This window comes from Antechinus flavipes, chromosome 4 (genome assembly GCF_016432865.1).
Source record: "Antechinus flavipes isolate AdamAnt ecotype Samford, QLD, Australia chromosome 4, AdamAnt_v2, whole genome shotgun sequence".
Taxonomy (NCBI): Eukaryota; Metazoa; Chordata; class Mammalia; order Dasyuromorphia; family Dasyuridae; genus Antechinus; species Antechinus flavipes.
In genome coordinates this window covers 283,767,258-283,788,972 of record NC_067401.1, presented here as the reverse complement: position 1 = coordinate 283,788,972, position 21,715 = coordinate 283,767,258, and the positions used below count along the sequence as shown (strand labels likewise).

The 21,715-nt window shown below is 37.4% G+C and overlaps 2 protein-coding genes across 4 annotated transcripts in view; one reads left to right on the top strand and one right to left on the bottom strand.

Annotated features, from left to right (window-relative positions):
* Positions 1–16,110, top strand: part of RTN4IP1 (reticulon 4 interacting protein 1) — a 62,973-nt gene extending 46,863 nt beyond the window's left edge. For all 3 annotated transcript variants that reach the window (XM_051997467.1, XM_051997466.1, XM_051997468.1), the window contains one exon: positions 15,101–16,110. In XM_051997467.1, coding sequence (XP_051853427.1) covers positions 15,101–15,208 — 108 coding nt within the window. In that variant the 3' untranslated portion in view covers positions 15,209–16,110. The remainder of the gene's footprint in view (positions 1–15,100) is intronic.
* Positions 16,111–18,079: 1,969 nt separating this feature from the next.
* The window catches only part of CRYBG1 (crystallin beta-gamma domain containing 1), a 79,059-nt gene continuing 75,423 nt past the window's right edge, over positions 18,080–21,715 (bottom strand). The window contains exon 21 of the mRNA XM_051997473.1: positions 18,080–19,725. Within this exon, the coding sequence (XP_051853433.1) occupies positions 19,637–19,725 (89 nt within the window). The 3' untranslated portion in view covers positions 18,080–19,636. The remainder of the gene's footprint in view (positions 19,726–21,715) is intronic.

Genomic DNA, 21,715 nt, shown 5'->3' with positions numbered 1-21,715 from the left:
TCCAGAGAGCCTTATCACAAAGAAGAAAAAATAAGTGGTAAAAAAAAGTCTATTAAAACTAACCAACATATTGGAAAAGTTTGATGTTATATAAGTCACTCCAACAATTCCTGACCTTTACAAAGAATCAGGGGAAGTGCACTTCCTCATTTGTTTGATGTCAAGTTTGGTCATTTTATTATCACAGTATTCCATTTCAGTTGCTTTGTTGTATTTTTTTCATTTACATTATAGCCATTGTGTCTGATTTGTTCTTGGCTTTGATTACTTTACCTTGCATCAATTCAGAGAAGTCTTCTTAAGCTTCTCTGATTCTTCATATTCATCCTTTCTTCAACATAATAATATTTCATTATATTTATATACCAAAACTTGTTTAGCCATTCCTCCATGGACAGCTATCTTTTCCCCCTATCTTTTGCTATTAAAAAAAAAAAAAACTGCTATAAATATTTTGGTGTAAATGGGATCTTTTTTTATTGACCTTGGGATAGATTGCCTAGCAGTAGACCAAAAACCATTTTTATAGCTGCTCTGAGTTTCAAAAATCATTGTTACTTACTCTTTAGCCTTTATATAATTCTTGAGGCATCAACCAGAAATACTTATCTGAACTATATTTAGACAGGTCAGATAAATGTCAAAATATGACACTTCTATGTAAACACCATTATTTAAGATCTTCTGGTGACAGACTATCTGGAGGGTTAACTTTAAAATCTTTTTTCAAGACTTTTCCTTTGACTGGATAGTTTATCTCTTCATGTGAAATATGGACTATAGGAAAGAAACCCAGTGTGATAAATCCAAAACCACTTTAAAGGTTTCTGTGAGATAGGCTCTCAGGGAATACTCACTTCTTGCATTGGTTGGCACCACATTTCATACTTGCATTTAAGCTTTGGAAAGAGAAGAAAATCATAGCTAAAAGTTGTGCATTTAGGCTTACTTCATTCAAGCTAAGAAGCTACAGAGTAAAAGATGGTTAACTCCTGTTTCCAAATAGTATGGCTTGCTTTCCAAGTCTGAGCACCTTTTCCAGAATATCTTTCAAGTTTATATGTACAGAGTGGAAACATGTATGTGGATTCAGTCTCGTGCTATGTGAGGATTCTGTTCTGATATTCAATATGAACTGTTACACTGTCCTTAGTCTTTGAGAGGAACTATGTTTCTTTATGTGATTTGAGTGTAGTTATTGTGGAGGTTCATTCCTGCCTCTGACCCCCACCATCGTTGCTTGCATAATTAGAATTATATATATGAGTGTTGGATTTGATGATAATTCTAAAATCCTTTCCAGTTCTAAAATTCCGTGATTTTATGTGATCAGAGGATTGTATCCTCCAATTCATTTCAAATTTGTCTTGATTCCTGCCAAGTATTCAGATCATAACATGCTTACATGTCTACTCTTTTGTACCCAAAACATAGTTGGCTTTTCTCTACCTGGAAATCATTGTTTATACAACAAAGAAGAAAATTGACATCTCTGTATTTACCTATCAATCTTGGCAGGAGATTGATAGTATGGCTGAAAGGAGACATGATGGAAGGAAAGACTGTCCTAATATCCCATCTTTTGGAGCAGAGCTACAGGAAGTAGATATTATTGCTTTATCTTTGATTCTCTGTTCTGCATAAGAAAAGTGTAATCTCACTAAGCTTTTGACTTAATGCTTTTGCAGCATCTCATTTATATCTGTTCAAGGCTATGAAAGCTGATGAGAAATCAGATGCCACATTGAGATGTGCTTCAGGGTCTAGTTTTTCCTTTTTTTCTCATCTGGTTAAGGGTATTTAGTCTGGGATCAGAAGTTATTTTTTTTTCTTAGTCATTTAATTTGGGAAAGAGTCTCCAAAAAGTTGGCCATTTGATAGTAAATATTTTGGCTTAGACAACTCATTAAATATGAACAAATACAAAATGTCCCTTTTGTGCCTACATAGTATCAGTGGGAAGAGAAGGATAGAAGTTTAAGAATCACATTTTACAGTGAGATGATACCCTAGGTAGAAAATAAACCAGAATCATATTGACATTCTCACTGAACAGAAAAGCAGAAATCATGAAGAAGTAGTAATTAAATGGAAGGAAAGTTTTACAAGTACTTTTAGGAGTCAAATAAAGAAATTGAGTTGATTTTTATCCTATGCTCAAAAGTACCAAGAAACCCTTTGTCACAGGGTACTTGATCCTTTTGCTTTTGCATACTCATGAAAAGTGGAAGCAAACAGACCACCATAATGTGGTGTAGTGTAGGCAGAACACTATTTTTTGAAGAGAATAAAGAAGTAGAGAATTTTACATACAGTATTCTAAGAACTTCCAACACAAGTGAATGTTAAGTGAATTGCTTGTGAAGGAAGACAGAAAAGTTTCCTTCCTCATCCCCCCCTTTTCCCCCAAAAGTTGAGAAATATGGGTTCATTTTCTTCAACATATAAATTGTCATCACATGTGAAAAAACTTTTCAGAAGGATAACTGCAAACTATCAGCTACCATAGAGAGGAAAAAGATCAAAAATCATTAAAGATCAGAAAAACACAAATTGAAACTAATAAAAGAACCATATCATGCTTATACATTTGGCAAAAATGGTAAAAGAAAGAAAAATTCAAGTAGATTTATGGAAAGACAAGGAAATGGTAAAAGATAGCAATATTCAAATAGATCTGTAAGATAACAGGGACATTATTAACTTACTGCTAGAATTGTGAACTTCTCTAACCATTTAGGGAGTTAGGCTTGGGGAGGGGATACTTCATTTATTTATTTTGCTAAGGCAATTGGGTTTAAGTGACTTGCCCAGGATTACATAGCCAGGAAGTGTTAAGTGTCTGAGGTCAGATTTGAACTCAGGTCCTCCTGACTTTAAAGCTGGTGCTCTATTCACTACCCCAGTTGGGGTATACTTTATTAAGAAAAAATTTGTTTACTCTCTTTGAGCCAGTAAATCCATTACTAGGTTTCCATCCTAAGAAAATTAGTGACAGCAAAAAAAAAAAAAAAAAAAAAAAAAAAAAAAAAACACATATGAAAACATAGCCAAAAATATTCATAGTAATACAACTTGCCTTTTTTTTTTTTAAAGGCCATTGGATTTATGTTCATTTTATTGATTCCTTTTGGTTTTATGTCATATCATTTCCAAATATATTCCCTTTCTCTACTTAGTAAAGCATCCCTTAGAACTAAAAAATTTAAAAAGAAGAAATAAAGCCAGCTTAACAAGAATTAGCCAGGCCATTGACCATATCTAACACTATATATTGTTTCCTTAAAGTAGTTTCCCTTCTCTGTAATGAAAGGAAGGAGTGGAGTTTTTTTTTTTTTTTTTTTTTTTTTTTTAGCATTTCTCTGGTGCCATCCATGATTATTATAATTATATAGTGTTTAGTTTCAGAGTATTTTTGTTCTTTGTGTTTACATTGTTGTGATTTGTGTATATTGATTCCTGGTTCTACTTCCCTTTGCATTATTTCATGAGTCTCCCCAAACTTCTCTTTTTTTTTAATCACTTGTCATTTCTTAAGGAATAACAATGTTGCATTTCATTCATACTATTGTTTGCTTAGGGAATGGCTATGCCATTCCCTGATCAATGGATACCTACTTTGTTTATAGTTTTTTGCCACCACTAAAAGATAGTAATGCTATTTGCATTGCAAAAAGTTGGAAGCAAACTATGTACCCAGTATGCCAAATAACTGGACAGATTATGGAATGTTAGAAAAATATAGTGAATTTTTGAGAGCTCCTTTTTTTCTTTTTACAATCCTTCCCAGACTGGTAACAGAGGAATCCCCTCTACTCTCTCCACCTCCCCCTTAAAATCCAAAACACTAGAGAGCACCACACCACAGTAGTATTGCTGAGCAGTCACTGAGAATTTCTTTTCTGTTGGCATAGAAAGGGATGTCTTAAACTGACTATCCATATCATAGGTAATGCCTCTGTTCATATTTTATTTAGTAAAGGCAAGTGGGAGAAAATATATAGAATCCACTTAGCATGTTTTGAATGTGGGCTTGTGTTAGGTATGGCAGGTACTTAGCAAGGATAAAACCACTTTTATATAACAGGCCTTCTAATGATATATTGAGAGATGAACTATGTCAGAAAATATGATTGGCACTCAGCAAAGTGATGCATCTTCATGGGTTCAAACTTGGCTTCAAACTTCCTAGTTGTGTGACCCATGGCAAGTCATTTTACCCTTTTTGCCTCAGTTTCCTTATCTGCAAAATGAGCTGGAAAAGGAAATAACTAACTATTCCAGTACCTTTGCCAAGAAAATCCCAAATAGGGTCATAAAGAATTAGACACAACTGAAACAATTGGACAACAATTGGTTGGATCCAGATGCTTTTTTAATTATGTGAGCTTGGGTAAGAAGCTTTCTTTTTCTAGAATTCAAGTTTCCTTATCTTTAAAATGTAAGAATTGGAATAAATGATCTGAAGTCTCTTCTAGTTCTAAATTTATGAATCTCAACCCTCCCCCTCCCCTCCCCTCCCCTGCCCTGAGTATCCTGCATTAGAGAAGCTATAGCAGTGTCATCAGATAAATGATACTTCAGTGTATGTCACCTCACTCTTCCTAGGCCTGGATTTTCACTTTAATCCCTCTGTCCCTAACAAACAAGTATTCTGGACTCCCTGCTTGATGCATGTGGCTGTAAATAGTTTCTGTCTCATTATCTAGTTAATCTCCATTTGTTATCATATAGTCGTCCAACAGTGGCATCTACTCACCAGTTAACAGGAAGAATTTTTTCATTGTTTGCTCCTTATGGGAAAAGCTAAATGACTCATGGTCAGCCCTTTTTAGGGAGTAGTCACACAATAGACCTGATCAGCCATCCAGATTAAAGTGTTTAATACCCTAAATTGTTGGTATCATCAGTTCAGTATTCATGTTGGCTAGAGCCAAAGGTTTGAGAGCAGGTCATAATTTTTCGAACAGGATGTAGTGGAGGAGCGTAGGCAGTTAACAGCATTGGTGAATGGTGTTCCAAGGAGCAACAAAGTGGATTTAGGGATCTTCCTAAGAGATCCCTGGTGCTGCGGGACACATTTGGTATCCCCCAAGTATTAGAGATCTCTAACAGTAATGACTGTTCTTGTGCCTTGTTGTTTTCACTCACTATCTGTTTGGATTCTCCTGTAGACACAACTAATAATAGAGCAGCAAAGATGACAATCTTGTTTATCCCATTTCCCTCAAAGGTCACGTCAAATGTCACCTTCTACATGAGGTCTTTCCTGGGTCCTCCTAATTGTTAGTGCCTTTCCCACACGCAAAAAAAACTTACCTTGCATTTATTTTTTACATATCTATATGTGTACATGTTGTCTTCCACAATGGAATGTAATTTTCTTGAAAGAGGGCGGGGACTTTTTTTGGGGGGGTACCTTGGGCAGTTAGGTGATATAGTGGATAGAGTAACTGGGCCTGGAGTCAGGAGGATCTAAGTTCAAATTCTACCTCAGACACTAGCTATGTGTCCCCAGGCAAATCATTTAACCCTTTTGCCTTAGTCTCTTCCTCTGTAAAGTGACCTGGAGAAGGAAAGGCATAAACAATTTTAGTATCTTTACCCAGAAAATGGCATCATAAAGAATGGTACATAATTGAACAACAACCATCTTTGGCAGCTAACACAGTACTTCACATATAGTAGGTTTGCTGATGTCTAGAACGTCGAGAATTTTATAGTTTACTTTTTTCAAATCCATTATCTGGTTTTACTCTCTCAGCAATCCTATTAGGATAGTAGGGCAACTGTGGTTATTCCTGTTTTATAGATAAGGAAACAATCTCAAAGAGGTGATTTACCTTGTATATATTAAGGAGATAAGAAGAAGGGCTATATGGAACTGGGATTCCATCAATATGGAGAATTCCCTCCACTACTCAATCTGTATTGTTAAGAGTTATCTGGGGCTCTGAAGCTAAATAATTTATTCACTGATCTATAGCCAGTCATAGACAGGACTTGAACATAGATCTTTCTTACTCCAAAGCCTTTTTCCCCATGTCTTCATCCAAGATCTGATTCCTAAATTGCAAAAACTCTACTAGAGCCCAGGGTCCTGATGCCAAGTACATTACCCTATAATCAGTCCTTATTTTGGGGAAACAATCTGTCATTAGTAACAAGGTCTAGTTTAGCAGCTTAGTGCCTTCTGGGGCCCTGGTGATCTTCATATAGGAAGAATAGCTTCTGGAAAACAAAGGGCAGTCTATGGTGACTCTTCACATTCAAGTCAGTGCTAGAATGTTCCATGATTCTGTTGAATGATACATGATCTTCTCTTTGCAGATTTGAAAGTGCTATATAAATTTAAAATTTCATTAAATTTTCATTAAAATTTCACATAAATATAAAAAACAGCTCTTGTACAATTTTACTTTGATTTTTAAGAACAAATTATTTCTTGTTTTTTAGAAAGAATTCTTTTTCTGAATGGGACAATATTCTGATAATCTGGCATAATGGACTAATATAGACAGTTTAGTGTGACAGTAGTTCCCATTGGCAGTTTGGTGACACAATATATCCAGTCCTTGGAATTAGGATATCGGAATTCAAATCTGGCCATAGAAATTTACTGATTGTCCTGAGGGAGTCACTTCATCTCTTTCTGCTCAAATTTTCTTATCTGCAAAATGTTACTGCAAAATAATACTGATAATACTGCAAAATGTACAGATAATGTCTCTGTCCTAACATTGTTATGAGATGATATGAGATAACATTTGTTAAGTGCTTTGCAGATATTACTCCTACAACAACTACTATTACTATGAACAATCTCCTGAGGTAAACTGTATAAATATTATTGTCCCTTTTTTAAGAGTGAGGGAAAATATGACTTGCCCAAGATCCCCTCCGCCGCACTTAGTTCCTGAGATAGTCAATTAACAAGCATTTTTACTGTATGCTAGATTCTATATAAGTGCTAGGTAATATTAAGAAAAAACCCAAAATTTTCCCACCCTCAAGGAGCTTACATTGTAATTGGAGAGAAAACATGCATAAATGGGTACACATACTCAGTAGATGGGAGGTAACCTCAAAAGCAAAGGCACTAGCAATTTAAGAGATTAGGAAAAGTTTGCTACAGAAGGTGGCAATTGAATTCTCTTGAAGAAAACCAGAGATTTCTAGGGAGAGGTAAAGGGGAAAATTATCTACATAGATAATTGAACCCATGGAAGCACAACAATTAACAGGGTATAGAGTGAAAAAAAGGAAGCTGGACAAAGGCAGAGCCACTAGTCCACAGTTAGTGGATGTGACTTGGATGGAGGTTCAGCAAAGATTGAAAAAGTGTAGTCACGTAGGGAAGAGAACCAGGCAATAATAGTGGTATTAGGAAGACCAGAGAGGAAAAGATGTTTAAAATGGAAAAGTGGTCAGGCAAGGTAAGGTTTAAGAATAGGCCATTAAATTTGGCAAGTAAGAGACTATAGAGAGGTGACCCTCTCAAGGAGAAAGGGCATCTTTTCATCAGAGACTGGAGGGAGTAGTGAAATAGGGAATGAGGGTGGTGTTAGGAATGGAGATGAGGAGAAAAGAGGGAACTCTGGCAAATAGCCTCAAATCGTTTAATGAGAGACAAGGAAGGGTTCTCATTTGAGACAGTGGATAGCAGATGTATTATGGAAAGCTTGAGGAAAGAAATGGAATGGCTTCTGTAGTGATTAAGATAGAGGATCAATTAGGAAGGAATAGGAGAACCTTGCTGCAGGGAGGGCCCAGTTAAGACTGGGTAACTGAAATTTGTACTGGTCAATCAGCGTGGTTTTGTGACTTCCTTTAACTATGTTGTGCAGCTTGTAAGAAGGAGTCCTAAAGATAGATGTTGGAAGTGGACAAGGTGTGATCAACACTAGGAAAAGGAAGCATGGATGGTCACTATTCTCCATTGCTAGAGGTTGAGGTTGGAAAGGGCTAGACAATAATGTCAGAGCAGGGATAAAGATGGCCTAGTAAAGTACTGAGGAGTAGAGCGTTTGGAGATCACAATGTAGGGTAAGGGGTTATAAAGTATAGCGAGAGACAAAATAGTAAATGGTTGTCATCAGATAAAGTAGTATGAGAAAATGTACAATCAGTAAAAGAGGAGAACCAGAGATGCATCTACTTCAGGAGGAAAACGAATCTTAGTGTCAGAAGATAAAAAGAATGAGAAAAGAAAAAGTTTAAAACGAAAAGAAGTCTGCTAATTATGCAATGGGAGTTCCATAGGCTTCAGTGAAAGGAGCAAGCAGATCTAGAGTATGACATTAGGGGGATGAAGGTCAAGGGGTTGAGAAGGAGGAAGCAGACAGGGGAATTTTTCTTTGTCATATACAGATTCTGTCCCACTATTATGAAGAGATGCCAATTATTTTTGAATGAGTGTAGGCACAGTACCAGTGAGTAAGGAGAGATCCCTTATGAAAGGCAGATGATAAGGGTCAAGCTTTTCCAGGCTTGGGAAGCAGTGTTATGTCTTGGAAGGCCTCAGGAGGCCCACCTCATAGCAGGTATAGTAGGGAGTAGATATGGCCAGGATCAGGAAAGGGACATGGTAACATATTCCAGGGGCCCAGGTGCTGTTGTGGCATAGGATGCTGCTAGACACTGAAGCAAGGAGACAAAATGATGGCATGACTCTGGGACTCTGCTGTTGGAATCCTTACAAACTGCTAACTAATTAGAGTTGATCTAATCTTACAAGAAGATGTTTTGGGCAGAACCTGAAACGAGGTACTAAGTAGGACTAATTAATACAAGGCTTGTGTTTACACCTTTACTCATTGGAGTTCACAAGTATGCCGGCTTCACAAAGTAAACTTTGTAACTTTGTGAGTTCACACCTCCCTTGAAGCTCTTTGGGCCAGAGAGCACTATGGGAGAAAACCCATAATCCCCCTCTCTCATATCCCACAATTCCTCCCTCTTGTATAAAAGAAACAGACAGAGGCTCTTAGTCAGATTTCACCAGAATGACATGAAGAGTGGAGCTGGCTGGAGGCTGAAGAAAGCAGAGGCAGAGGCTGAAGGACAAAACCTTTGGATTTGGAGACATTTGGAGGGAGCTCTTGGAACCAAGCAGAGAGATAGACCTCTAAGCTAACCGGGCTATATTGGAGATAATAAAAGATCTGAACTTTTATCACCTGGCGGTGTTTTGAGAAGAAAAAGCTCACCACACTCTGCCTGACCGGGATTGATATCCAGGTCTCTTCAGTCCATTGTTCTTTCTATATTGTTAGAAATTGGGGCAGCAGAGGGTTATCAAACTGTGCATACCCTTTGATCCAGCAGTGGCATTATTGGATCTGTATTGCAAAGAGATCATAAAAGAGTGGAAAAGACCCATGTGTTTGTAGCAGCCCTTTGTATTGTGGCCAGAAACTGGAAAACGAATGGATGCCCATCAGTTGGAGAATGGCTGGGTAAATTGTGGTATATGAATGTTATGGAATATTATTGTTCTGTAAGGAATGATCAGCAGGATGAATACAGAGAGGACTGGTGAGACTTACATGAACTGATGCTAAGTGAAATGAGCAGAACCAGGAGATCATTTACATAGTAACAGCAAGATCATGTGATGATCAACTCTGATGGACTCTGTTCTTTTCAACAATGTGGTGATTCAAAGCAATTCCAATAGACATGTGATGGAGAGAACCATCTGCATCTCAAGAGAAAATTATGGAGACTGAATGTGGATCAAAGCATAGTATTTTCATCTTTCTGTTGTTACTGCTTGTTTGTTTTTCTTTCTTGTGTTTTTTCCCTTTTGATCTGCTTTATCTTGTACAGCATGATGAATGGGAAAATATGTCTAGAAGGATCACACATATTTAACCTATATCAAATTGCTTACTGTCTTCTGGAAGAGGGAAATGAGGAAAGGAGGAAGAAGAATTTGAAATACAAGATTTTACAAAGGTCATTGTTGAAAACTATTTGGAAAAATAAAATACCATTTTTTAAAAAAGGAAAAAACTATTGGAGTGATATAGTAGATGGAATGCTGGATGTGGAATTAGGAAGAGCTGAGTTCAAATTCAGCCTCAGTTTACTAGCTTTTGACTTAGGCAAGCCATTTAACCATTGTTTGCCCTAGTTACTGTAACTGTAAAGTGAAGATATCAACATCTACCTCTTAGGATTGTCATTATGATAACATTGTGCTAGGAGGAACAAATGAGATGATATTTATAAAGCTTTTAGTGCAGCACTTGGCACATAGTACTAATTCTTTTCTCTAAAATATGAAGGGATTCAAATATCACTGGTAGTTAGGTAACACACCCACTCACTATATATCTTTTATCCCACTCCTTTACCTCTGTACAGAAATATGCAAATTTCCTTCTTGTAAGCTTCTCATCATTCCCTGGGGGATTATGCTGGACTTTTGTAACACCCTATCTTTACTGGTGGCATAATTTCAATTGAGCTATCCTTCAAAACCTATTTTTCCAAACCTCCAAACTTTAGAAGGTTCCATCATCCAGTAACCCGGGTTTATAACTTCAGGTTCCTCTATTTTCACTCTCATTCACCTACTCAAGAAACTCCAATTGCTCCCTTTTATCTCTACAACCAAATATAGACTTGTCTAGCATTTAAAACTTCACTACCTGGCCTCTTTTTCCCTTTCCAGCCTTGCACATTCCCTCACTCCTTTCTCCTACCTCTTTCCTTCCTCCTCCTTCTTTCTCTTTTGTTCTGATTGTCGTCTCTCCCCAGAAGACATTCCCCCCCCCCCCCCCCCCAAAGCCTGCGTTCCTTGGAGTCCTCGGTTTTACCTCAGCATTCAGCTCAAATGCTGATTATCTACATGTTCTTGTCTGTTAGAATTGTTGTTTCCTTACATCAGGGGCTGTTTCCCTTTTTTATGCTCTCTTGAGTTTTTCTGTTTCTGGCATTTAGCACTGTTCCTAGCACAGAATAGACTCTTAGTTCATATTTAGTGATTCGTAGTGGTGCTGGAGGAGTCTGCAGATAAATCTGGCAGTACACAAGATGTAGTAGATGTAGTAGAAAGAGCCCTGAATTTAGAATCACAATACAATCTGAATGAGCTCCTAGGTCCCTTCTGGCTTTACATAGTTGGGGTCTCTCTTTGCTGTGGCTTGTCAAACTGAGTGTGTTCAGGCAACATTAAACCCTTTTATAGTTGGTTAATTTTTGTTTGTTTGTTTCCATTTTCTGCCCAGCCATATAATTCCTTAAAGCATGCATCTTATTAGAGTAAATGGTCTGTTACCTTGCTTGTAATCAGCATAACACTTGTAAAAGAAAACTGCTTATAAAATGCATGGGTAGATTTTTGCCTTATGATAAATCTGTTTCTGCCAGTGAAGTCTTTGGAGCTATTCAGTTGAAATACCACATGGGTAATTATCGATTTTTATTTAAACTTTTATAAGGGTTCTGCTGCATTCCTAGAGAGGAGAGGGAATGAGGAAGTTAACAAGTGTTTTATTTCAGAGGGAGGCTATTGACAATATAAATGCCACATTAAAAATAACGAGCAAGCACTTGGGCATTAGGGTGTGATGACCCTCCTTCAGGATTCCAGCTGCCACCACCCCTTGCTCTCATGGGGAGACCCCTCTTCTGGCTTCTCATCTCCTGAGGCAGATCCCACTCAAAGCAAAAAAAATATCTTGGAGAGATTTGGATTCTCTAGTCATTTATTAAATCTTTGCCCTAAGCTAGATGTCATGAAAGATATAGAAGTAATGGAAGTCATAGATCTTGTCCCAAGGACTCTATATTTCTGTTGGGAAGACAATCTATCCATTTATTGTTTTTCATTTATTTTTCCAATTACATATAAAAATGATTTTAATCATTCTTTTTTAAAATATTGAGTTCCAAGTTCTGTACCACCTTCCATCACCTCCCCCCTCTCTGATATGGCAAGCAGTTTGATATAGGTTATGTATATACAGTCATGCAAAACATTTCCATATCAGTCATGTTGTAAAAGAAAACATAGACCAAAAACAAAACAACAGAAAGTTGAAAAAAAAAATTGTGTTTTGATCTGTCTTCCTCTTTCTCAGTTATTTCTCTGGAGGTAGCTAGCATTTTTCATAAGTCTTTCTGAATCATCTTGATTCATTGTATTTCTGAAAATAGCTAAATCATTTACAGTTGATTATTGTACATCATTGCTCTTTATTGTGTACACTGTTCTCCTGATTTTGCTCATTTCACTTTGCACCAATTGTTGTCTTTCCGAGTTTTTCTGAAAGCATCCTCATCAATTCTTATAGTACAATTATATGTCATCACAATCATAATACCATAACTTGTTCAGTTGTTCTCCAATTAATAGGTATTCCCTCAATTTCCAATTCTTTGTCTTCACACAAGTAGCTGCTAGAAATATTTTTGGTATGTTTGGATCATTTTCCTTTTTTTCTTTTTCTGATTTCTTTGGAATACAGACCCAGTGCTGGATCAAAGGGTGTGCAGTTTTATAAGCAATTTGAGCATAATTCCAATTGCTATCCATAATAGTTGGATCGTTTCACAACTCCACCAACAGTGCTGTAGTATCCCAGTTTTCCTATATCCACTTCAACATTTGTCATTTTCCTTTTCTTTTGTATTAACCAGTGTGATGGGTATGAGATATGATACCTCAGAATTATTTTAATCCCTAATCAATAGGGATTCAGAGAATTTTTTTCATATGACTAGAAGCTTTGATTTCTTTATCTGAAAACTACCTATTCATATCTTTTGACCATTTATTAGTTGGGGAATAACTTGTATTATAGATATGACTCAGTTTTCATTATTTTGAAAAATGGGGACTTTATCAGAAAAGCTTGCTATAAAGTTTTTTCCAACCACGATGACTAACTGTATATTTCCTTCTATTTTTTCCTGTTTATCCTACTCACTCTCTCCTTTCCCCCTGTTTTTCCTTTTTTACAAGTGTTTTGTTCCTGACCATTGCTTCCCTCAGTCCACCTTCTCTTTTATCAGCACCATCAACTCCTTGTCTTATTCTCTTACCCTACTATTTCCCTTTAGGGTAAGATGCATTTCCATAACAACTGAGTGAGTCTATTATTCCTTCTTTGAGCCAACTATAGTAAGAGTAAGATACAGTTGTTATCTGCAAATTCCTCCTCCCCCCCAGCCCATCTTCCCTTCCACTGTAAAAAGCTCTTTTGCTCCTTTTATGTGAGATAATTAATGTCATTCTACCCAAGCTTTCATTTCCTGGTGTAAAAATCCCTGTCATCTCATGCCTGAACTATTGAAATAGTCACCTTCTCCATCAGGTCACCCCTAATCCCAGTCCTAAATTCAGTTGTCAATTTAATTTTTCTAAAGATCAGATAGTTCTCCATAGTCAGTTTTCATCCATATACTCCTTTCCTTTTCCTCTCTGTGTGTGTGTACACTGTGTGTCTACTCCCAACTGCCCTAATAATGATAAAATACTTAGGAGTTACCAAGTATTATCTTCTCATATAGGAATATAAACAATTTAACCTTATTGAATCTCTTATAATTTCTCTTTTGCATTTACTTTTTTATATTTTTCTTGAGTCTTATATTTGAAAGTCACATTTTCTTATTCAGCTCTGGTCTTTTCATCAGGAATATCTGAAAGTCCTCTGTTTCATTAAATGTCTATTTTTTTTCCTTGAAGTATTTTACTTTTTTGCTGTGATTTTTTAAAATGTAATTTTGGATTGTAATCCTAGCTCCTTTGTACTCCAAAATAACATATGCTAAGCCCCGAACTTCTTTAATGTAGAAGCTGCTAAATGTTGTGTGAGCCTGACCATAAGACTACAGTGTTTAAATTATTTCTGTTTGCTTGCAGTATTTTTGCTTTTTCCTGGGAGCTCTGGAATTTGGCTATAATATTTCTGGGAGTTTTAATCTTGAGATCTTTTCCAGGAAATGATGTGTGGATTTTTCCATTTCTAGTTTACTTGCTGGTTCTAGGATATCAGGGCAGTTTTCCTTTGAAAATTTCTTGAAGGATAATGTCTAGGTGCTTTTTTTGATCATAGTTTTCAGGTATTTCAGTCATTCTTGAATTCTCTCTTCTCAATCTGTTTTCCAGTCATTTGTTTTTCCAAAGAGATATTTAGCATTTCTTTTTTTCCCCCCATTCTTTTGATTTTTATTGTTTCTCTGTGTCTCATGAAATCATTCATTTTCAGTTGCCCAATTCTGATCTTTAAAGAATTATTTTCTTCAGTGAGCTTTTATATTTCCTTTTCCATTTGGTCAGTTCTACTTTTCAAGGCCATTTTATCATTGAAATTTTGTTCATCTTTTTCTGCTTTTTAAGTTGTTTTCAGTGGATTCGCCTCATTAGACTGTTTGTCCTATTTGTTTTTTCAGTTGTTAATTTCTTAGTATTTTTTAATGTCTACTTTACCAAGCTTTTGACTTTTTTTTCAAGATTTTCTTACATTCTTATTTTTCTTCCAATTTTTCCTGTACCTCTTCTTACTTGATTTTTAAAATTATTTTTTGAGCTCTTCTAGGAATCCTTTTTTGGATCTGAGAACTAATCTACATTTTTCTTTGAGGTTTTAGCTGTAGCTGTTTGATTGTATTGTCATCTTCCAAATTTGTGTTTTTATCTTCCCTGTCATAGAAGTAACTTTCTATGGTCAGGTCCTTTTTTGTCTTTTGCTCATTATTTCAAACCATTTCTTGACTTTTAACTTTATTTAAAAGTTGGGTTTTGCTCCTGGGATGGAAGAAGCACTGTTCCAAACTTTAGATTTTTCATGCTGCTGTTTACAGATCTAGTTCTAGAGTCTATAAATTTTCAGTTTTTCCAAGGTGACATGATCTGAATAGAGGTATGGTCACTGTTCTGATCTGTACTCTGGTCTGTGAGTGACTACAAGTATTCTTTTTGCCCTGGAACTTTGAACAGGGTCCCTCATAACCTGGGGCTTCCCACTGTAGTGTGCTGGTGTTCTTCCTCACTTTAATACTGCAACCTAGAACTGCATATGGAATTTGGTAGGTGTACCTATTTCTAGTGAAATAACTTTGTCTTCTTACTCATATTTTACAGGTCAGACCAGTTATTGAACAAACCTTTCCTTTTTCTCAAGTTCCCGAAGCCTTCCTGAAGACAGAAAGTGGACATGCACGAGGAAAGACAGTGATTAATGTAGTTTAAGGCAAAGAAAATACACTGAATATTGATCGACAGATCTTCTTGCAGACTTTGGTGTGGGCCCCCATATGCCCTCTTACTCCCACCTTCCTTCCTGACTCTCATTTTCCATATTTATCAGAAGTTTAATGAGCATGAGTTTTAAGTGTTCAGGAGATGGGGGAAAATGTCTTTACATTTTGAGTCTCTAGCCACAAATCTGATTTAAGTGTTCCTGACTTAGGATTTTCCACTGCCCACATGAAGTACTGCCAAAATAAAGCTGAACCAGAGCTAATTGCAGCTACTTCTTCCATTTTTTTTAAGCTCCTGATTCATTAGGTAGTAGGAATGCTCCAGGGAAAAGTAGAGTTTTCTGCCCTGACATGGCCTTCCTGAGGTCCTTGGAGGAGCCCTGGACTGCAGGAGTCAGTGTTCCTCAACTCTATTGTGGGGCAGGAGGCAGGCAGTGGAGCTAACACAGACATCCTAGAGCTGCCAGAAAGGGAGAGAAGCTTGGAAGTGTGGAGGAGCTCTAGCTGAGGGATCACTGACTCTGGGACTTGGAACAACTTATTTCTATCTCTAGGGAGAGGGGGCTGGACCCAGGCCTTCATTGGCAAAGGGATATCTTAGAGGAGGAAACTCCCTCTATCAGTGCCAGTAGCACCTTTCCCATAATTTGTCTATAAACTGTAGAGAATTATCTAGAGCAATGAGAGATTTCTTCAGATTTACACATTGATCAAAAACTGACCTTGAACATCTTTCTAGCTGTCCGGCCAATTCTCTATCCACCATACCATGCTTCCTTATTTGTAAAACAGAGATAATCTTATGTGAGCTACTGACTTCATAGGATTGAAGATCAAATGAAAGAATATGTGTAAAGAATTTTGTAAGCTATAAAGACGGTACAGCTGTAAGTTGTTTTGAGGACTTTTTTTTGTTTGTTTTGCAACATATGTCTTAATGTTTTCCACCAAAGCCTCAAGCTTCTCCGTGCCAAAAAAAAAAAAAAAAAAAAAAAAAATCCATGTTTTTAACAGTAATATTCTTCTCTTGATGCTCTATGACCTGTGAATTATGGAATATGACAATCTTCAAAGAATCCAAATTATGCATGCAGAGTGACATGCACAGTGGGCATAAAAAAGACTGTAGCTGTATGCCAGAAATGGTATAAAAAATGGATGTGGAACTGGACAGTGGCTGCTTATGTGTCCTGACCAAGGTGGAGGAATGAGACAGGCCAACCAGGGTGCTCCTTTGCCACTCGTAATGTCATACCTAGAGGTAGGGCCCTGACAAGTTGAGGATACCTCAACATAGGATTTATGGTCCTAAAATGAGAACAGGGATTGTAACCCGGCACTGTTGGTGCCCACAATGAAATCGCCAAGCTGTCAAAAACCTGGATTTCTTCATACAGTCTTTCAATCATGTTAACTACCCATTAGATAGATCCCAGAATTGGTCTAAAGCCCAGTTCCTACTCAACTTAGATTCTCTTTTTGCTCATTTTCTTTTGTGACAAAACAAAGAAAAACCTTTAACTTGGGCCCTGTCCTGTCTCTGTGCTCATCTGTACTTTGACCAGCACTATTACTCTAAATATAGAGCCATAACTTTTCACTTGAAGGTGTGTAGACTCTCCCCGTCCTCTGAGAATTGGATCTTTCCTGCTGACTTAGCATTGCTCTGGTTAAACTGAAAATCCTTTTTTGCCCATGACTTCTGTCACATACACCTCCGTCAGGTATGTGTTTCCAAAACTGCGTGTTTCCTCTGACACGTTCTTCATTTTTCTCCCTATGCAATAAATAATGCCTGCCCCCTTCCCCATTTTCCCTTGCCTATAAGTTATGGTAAAACTCCCGAGCCCCTCTTGCCCTTATCGTGTGAGGTTTCTCCATCCTGTTTTAACCTTTTTCAGCTGTTTCACCTTTGTGAGACACTTTATGCCAGAGGCACTGGATCTTTGGAAGAAGACTTTCCGCAGCTCTCATTATTTGACTGGCTTTGTCCACCCCACTTGCCCTTTGCCTGTTCTTCTGCAGTTTCCCCCCTTCCCCCTCCCCCTTCCCGGAAGCTTTTAGCTTCCATCTAGAACCACCACAGCTGTTTGTCCCTTGAACGCATCAAGGTGGATGATGGTGTGGCTTTCTCCCTTGGTAGCTTTCTCTCTGGAGCAGATTTTCTTCATCTTCGTTTCACAGACCTCCTCAGCAGTGAAATCTCCAGAACCTCTTTCAGAATGTTTAAGTGGAATCCATAAGAGCATAACATAAGGGACGCCGCTCATAATGAAGTAGTTATTAGAATTAAAAAAAAATAATTCATAGACCTCAGTTTAAGGAGCCCTGCTCTAAAGATGAACCATTTAACAAAAGAGCAGAACAAATGAACACAGCCTTACTGAGAGCACCAGACTATACAGTGGCAGCCGCCGGGCTTCATTTCTCCTCCCCCTGACAACAAAATGCTCACTTTCACTCATTGCCGGAGCAGCAGCCAAAGCCACAGTCCACCTAAGTGTTCTCGGGAGCTGAGCATGGTATTGAGTAGGCTGGTTGCAGGAGCGTCATTCGCCATTAACAAATTGCTAACAGTTTCCAGTTGATCTACACACAGAGAGCATTATTTCATCCTTACCATCATCCTGTTTCATTGTGCATTCTTATTTCTAATCCACCAGCTGATTTTTTTTTTTTTTGCTTTAGTGTCATGCTGTGCTATGGCTAACAAATGGCAAAGTGTTAGGCCTTCCTGAGTCAAGTTAACGTGAAAGGAGTGTATTCATGAAATAAATTTAACAGGAGGTGGCAGAAACAAGGGGTTAGACTTAGAAGATCTGACTGCACCAGTGTTCAAAATAAAGAGAAAGCTTAAAACCAGGAAGAAATGTTTATTAAAGAAAGACAGACATATATTGCACCTCTATCATGACAGGCTGTTTATTCTGAATCTCACAGACAAAATTTCAATACTCGCCTTTTACCACACTCAGGAGACACTCAGAGTCAGATTGAGAGATTTGCTTCACTAGAGACAAGAACATAAGCACCATTGTTCTGTGAATTGAGCAATAGTTGGGGTGAGGAAGGAAAAGTCTAGCAAAGAATCCACTGTAGTGGTGAAAACTAGCACACTGTATTAATAAAAATCACCCTGATGCCCCAATATTTTAAAGTTTTTAATTCATTTTACCTTTTATATATGAAGTTACCTGCTATCAGGCAGATTTTAGGATCTGGTTAATGATTGCAGGAAGGGATATAACTACAATTTGGCCAACTTATCTGTAAACTATTTAGTAGTTGTATGTGCTCAACTACTTCACTTTAGGCACCCAACCCCAAAGATGTCTTGATAGTACTAGGTTTGTCTATCTATCCATTTTTCTGGAGCTAGATAGATAAGGGTTTCAGGGTCCAATATACTTTCACAAAAAGAAGCAAGTACAGTCATCTAACAGGACTGGAGATGGAACCCATCTTCTTGGAAGCTTTTGAGTTTAAGAGAAGGATCACATTGTTAAAGATGAAAAAACAAATGAAAACATTTTTAAGTTTGTAAGAAAGGGCCATCTGCCCCCAAAAAGCAGGTAACATTCACTCAGAACTGTAGGACCATACACCATTGTACTGCTAGGTATATAATGGCCAAGGAATACTTACTGGGCCAGTGGCACAGATACGCAAAGACTAGCTAGTACCACGAAGATATTGCCATTTTTTAAAAATTGCCTCAAAAAACATTTTGACTGTACTTGAATGATTTCTCACATCATGAATATACGTGACCTAAAGCTTTGTGTTGAGTGTCCCTGTTCTGCCTGGTGTGGTATAATAGCGCCCAAATCTTGAGGACCACAATCATGGTCCTAATAAATTATTTACATTTCTTTTTAACAATTTAGCAAACATGAAGCTGCCTTCTGGATGCCAGGCATGGAGCTGGAACTTAGGCTGGTGAATAAGCTATTCTTTATATTGCAAATTTCAGTTTCCACTGTTCCCCACCTTTGTACAGTTCAGCTTCTTTTATGAGTCCAGAATGTTTTGGTTAGTATGTTTACATTCTTTTCTGTCAAGACATTTTAAGGAATAATTTAAAACAGACAGATTCGATATTAACAAGTCTCCAGTAACACAAAACATTTGCTAATAAGGCAATCTTGTTAAGTGGCTCCTTAAAAACAAAACAAAAAAAAACCGGAGTGGGACAGAATCAGAATTGCCAAAACTCAGTGACAAGCCATAGTACAAATGCAAACTTTGGTCCTGAAAAGATGGAATAAATTTCCCAGGCACGATGTGCTTCAAGGCTGAATGCTGGTTGTTTAGAATTCAAATTGAATGTTCCATATCCAGTTTTTCACCAACACTACTCCATCTATTTAAGTTTCTAGCTGTAATTTCAGAGTATTTTTGCATTCTTTGTCCAAGATTACAGGATCAAGGCCTCCCAAACTTGTGTCGATTTCTCTTGATGGGCAGTGTTGAGAATGACATGTTTTTGGTCATATTGTGTACCCCCTGAAAGGAAAAAAAAAGAAATGTCACTTGCATTTATTTTGTAGATGGATATAGCAGAGGTGCCCTTTAGGTTTTTAAAATAACTGAAAACGTGAACCTGGAGGCAAAAGACCTCATAGAAACTTGAGTTTGCCTTTTTGTGGCAAGTGGCAAAGGGTTAACTATTTTGTTTTTAATTATGTAACTCCTACCTACTCATCTGCTCTCACTAATAACATCATGTAAAGGATTTTCCCTCGCACCCCACACCTTTTCTCCTTGAAGGTCTTCAAGTACAGACTGGATATCCATTTGTTAGGTATGTTAGGTTATTTCTTTTATATGGGTTGAAATAAATGGTTGCTGGGGTTGCTGGGGTCCCTCCTAACTCTTAATTTTCTATAATTCTGTGGGTTCTTCGTATTTTTCAGTATTTTTTCAAGAGAGGGTCACTATAACTTAAATTGTCCAATATTGATGGGGTATGAGAGGGAATGACTGGGTAAAGAAATATCCTACATTGAGTTTCATGGATATTGTTAGAAAGGTAACAGGAAGAGAATCAGATTCTGATTTGGAAAGGAATTCAGGCCATTTATGCCCACCATTATGTGAAGCAATCCCTTCTACATATCAACAAGTGGTCATCCAACTTATTTTTAAAGATCAAAGTTGAGAAATCCATGACCTGCCAACATTGGCCATTTTGCCTAAGAGAGGTCTAATTATTAAGAAATCCTTCCTCATATCAAGTCTAAATTTGCCTCTGCCATTTTCTTCCCATTATTCCTAACTGCCCTTTGGGACCAAAGCTAGTAAGTGGAATCCCTTGTCCATAAGTCACCCCTTCAGATACTTAAAGACAGCCATCCTATTCCCTTACTGAATCTGCTCAACATTCAACAACCTCAGTTCTTGCCAGGAATATTTTACATAATTAGGATTCCAGTTCCTCCATCATCCTGAGCAGCCTCCTCTGGTTTTGTTCCAATGTGCCACCATCCTTCCTTTAATATGGCACCCAGAATTGAAAGTGATTCCAAATATGCGCTGACATCTCTTGTTCTCAACACTATTTAGCAACTTAGTCATTGCACTGACATTTTCTAGCTCCCTATTGCTTTTGCAGCCCACTAGGTTTTCTTTAAAAAGTTCCTCCATCTTGTACAATTTATCTTTTGGCCCAAAGTATAGGACTTAGCATTGACTTCTAATTAAGTTGCATCTTAATAGATTTATTTGGTCCACTCTTCTAGACAGAGCTTTTTCTGGGCCATAATTTTCATTTAATAGACTTTGTGTTATCCCTTTCTAGTTTCCAGATATTTGCAAAATCTAATAAGATAAGCATGGGACCTCTGCCTTTTACCACACATATAAATGTTGAACTAAATCGAGGGCACTATCGATAGTGCCCCTTTGGATGAGATTTTAACAAGAGCAGCTCTTTGGTTTTTAGTGTGTTTTTCTCACAACAATCTTATCTGGATGGCAGTATGAGAATTTCTACCACTTGAAGGAGAAGAAAAACAGGTTTCTGTAAGTAAATTAAATTGCCCAAAGTCACAGAGTGGCAATTAATAGACACCAGAGCTATCTACGAGAAGGAGCTAGTTTTGCCATCCATAAAGGAAAAAAGCCATCATGCTAGAGAAGAAGAGGAGGAAGACCTAAAAACCAGTGGTCCAATATAAAACCAAGAGAAGGACTTTTTTTAATACTCTCATTAGCATTAAGTCAATCAGTCTATAGTTCCCACTACAGGGAATTCCTAGGCTTTGGTAAAATAAACAAATCACATCATTAAACCTATATGTAAATCTATTGCCAAGCTACAGTTAGGACTGCAAACATGTTCCCCAGAAAACATTTTCTAAGGAGATACTTGCCTGGAATTCTGGATGGCAAATGTTCTTTAAATGTAAAGTATCAATAAATGAAATGGCTCATTTAGCATCCTATTGGCTTAAAATAAAAATTCTTTTTCAGAGAACACAGACCTCACTTAACA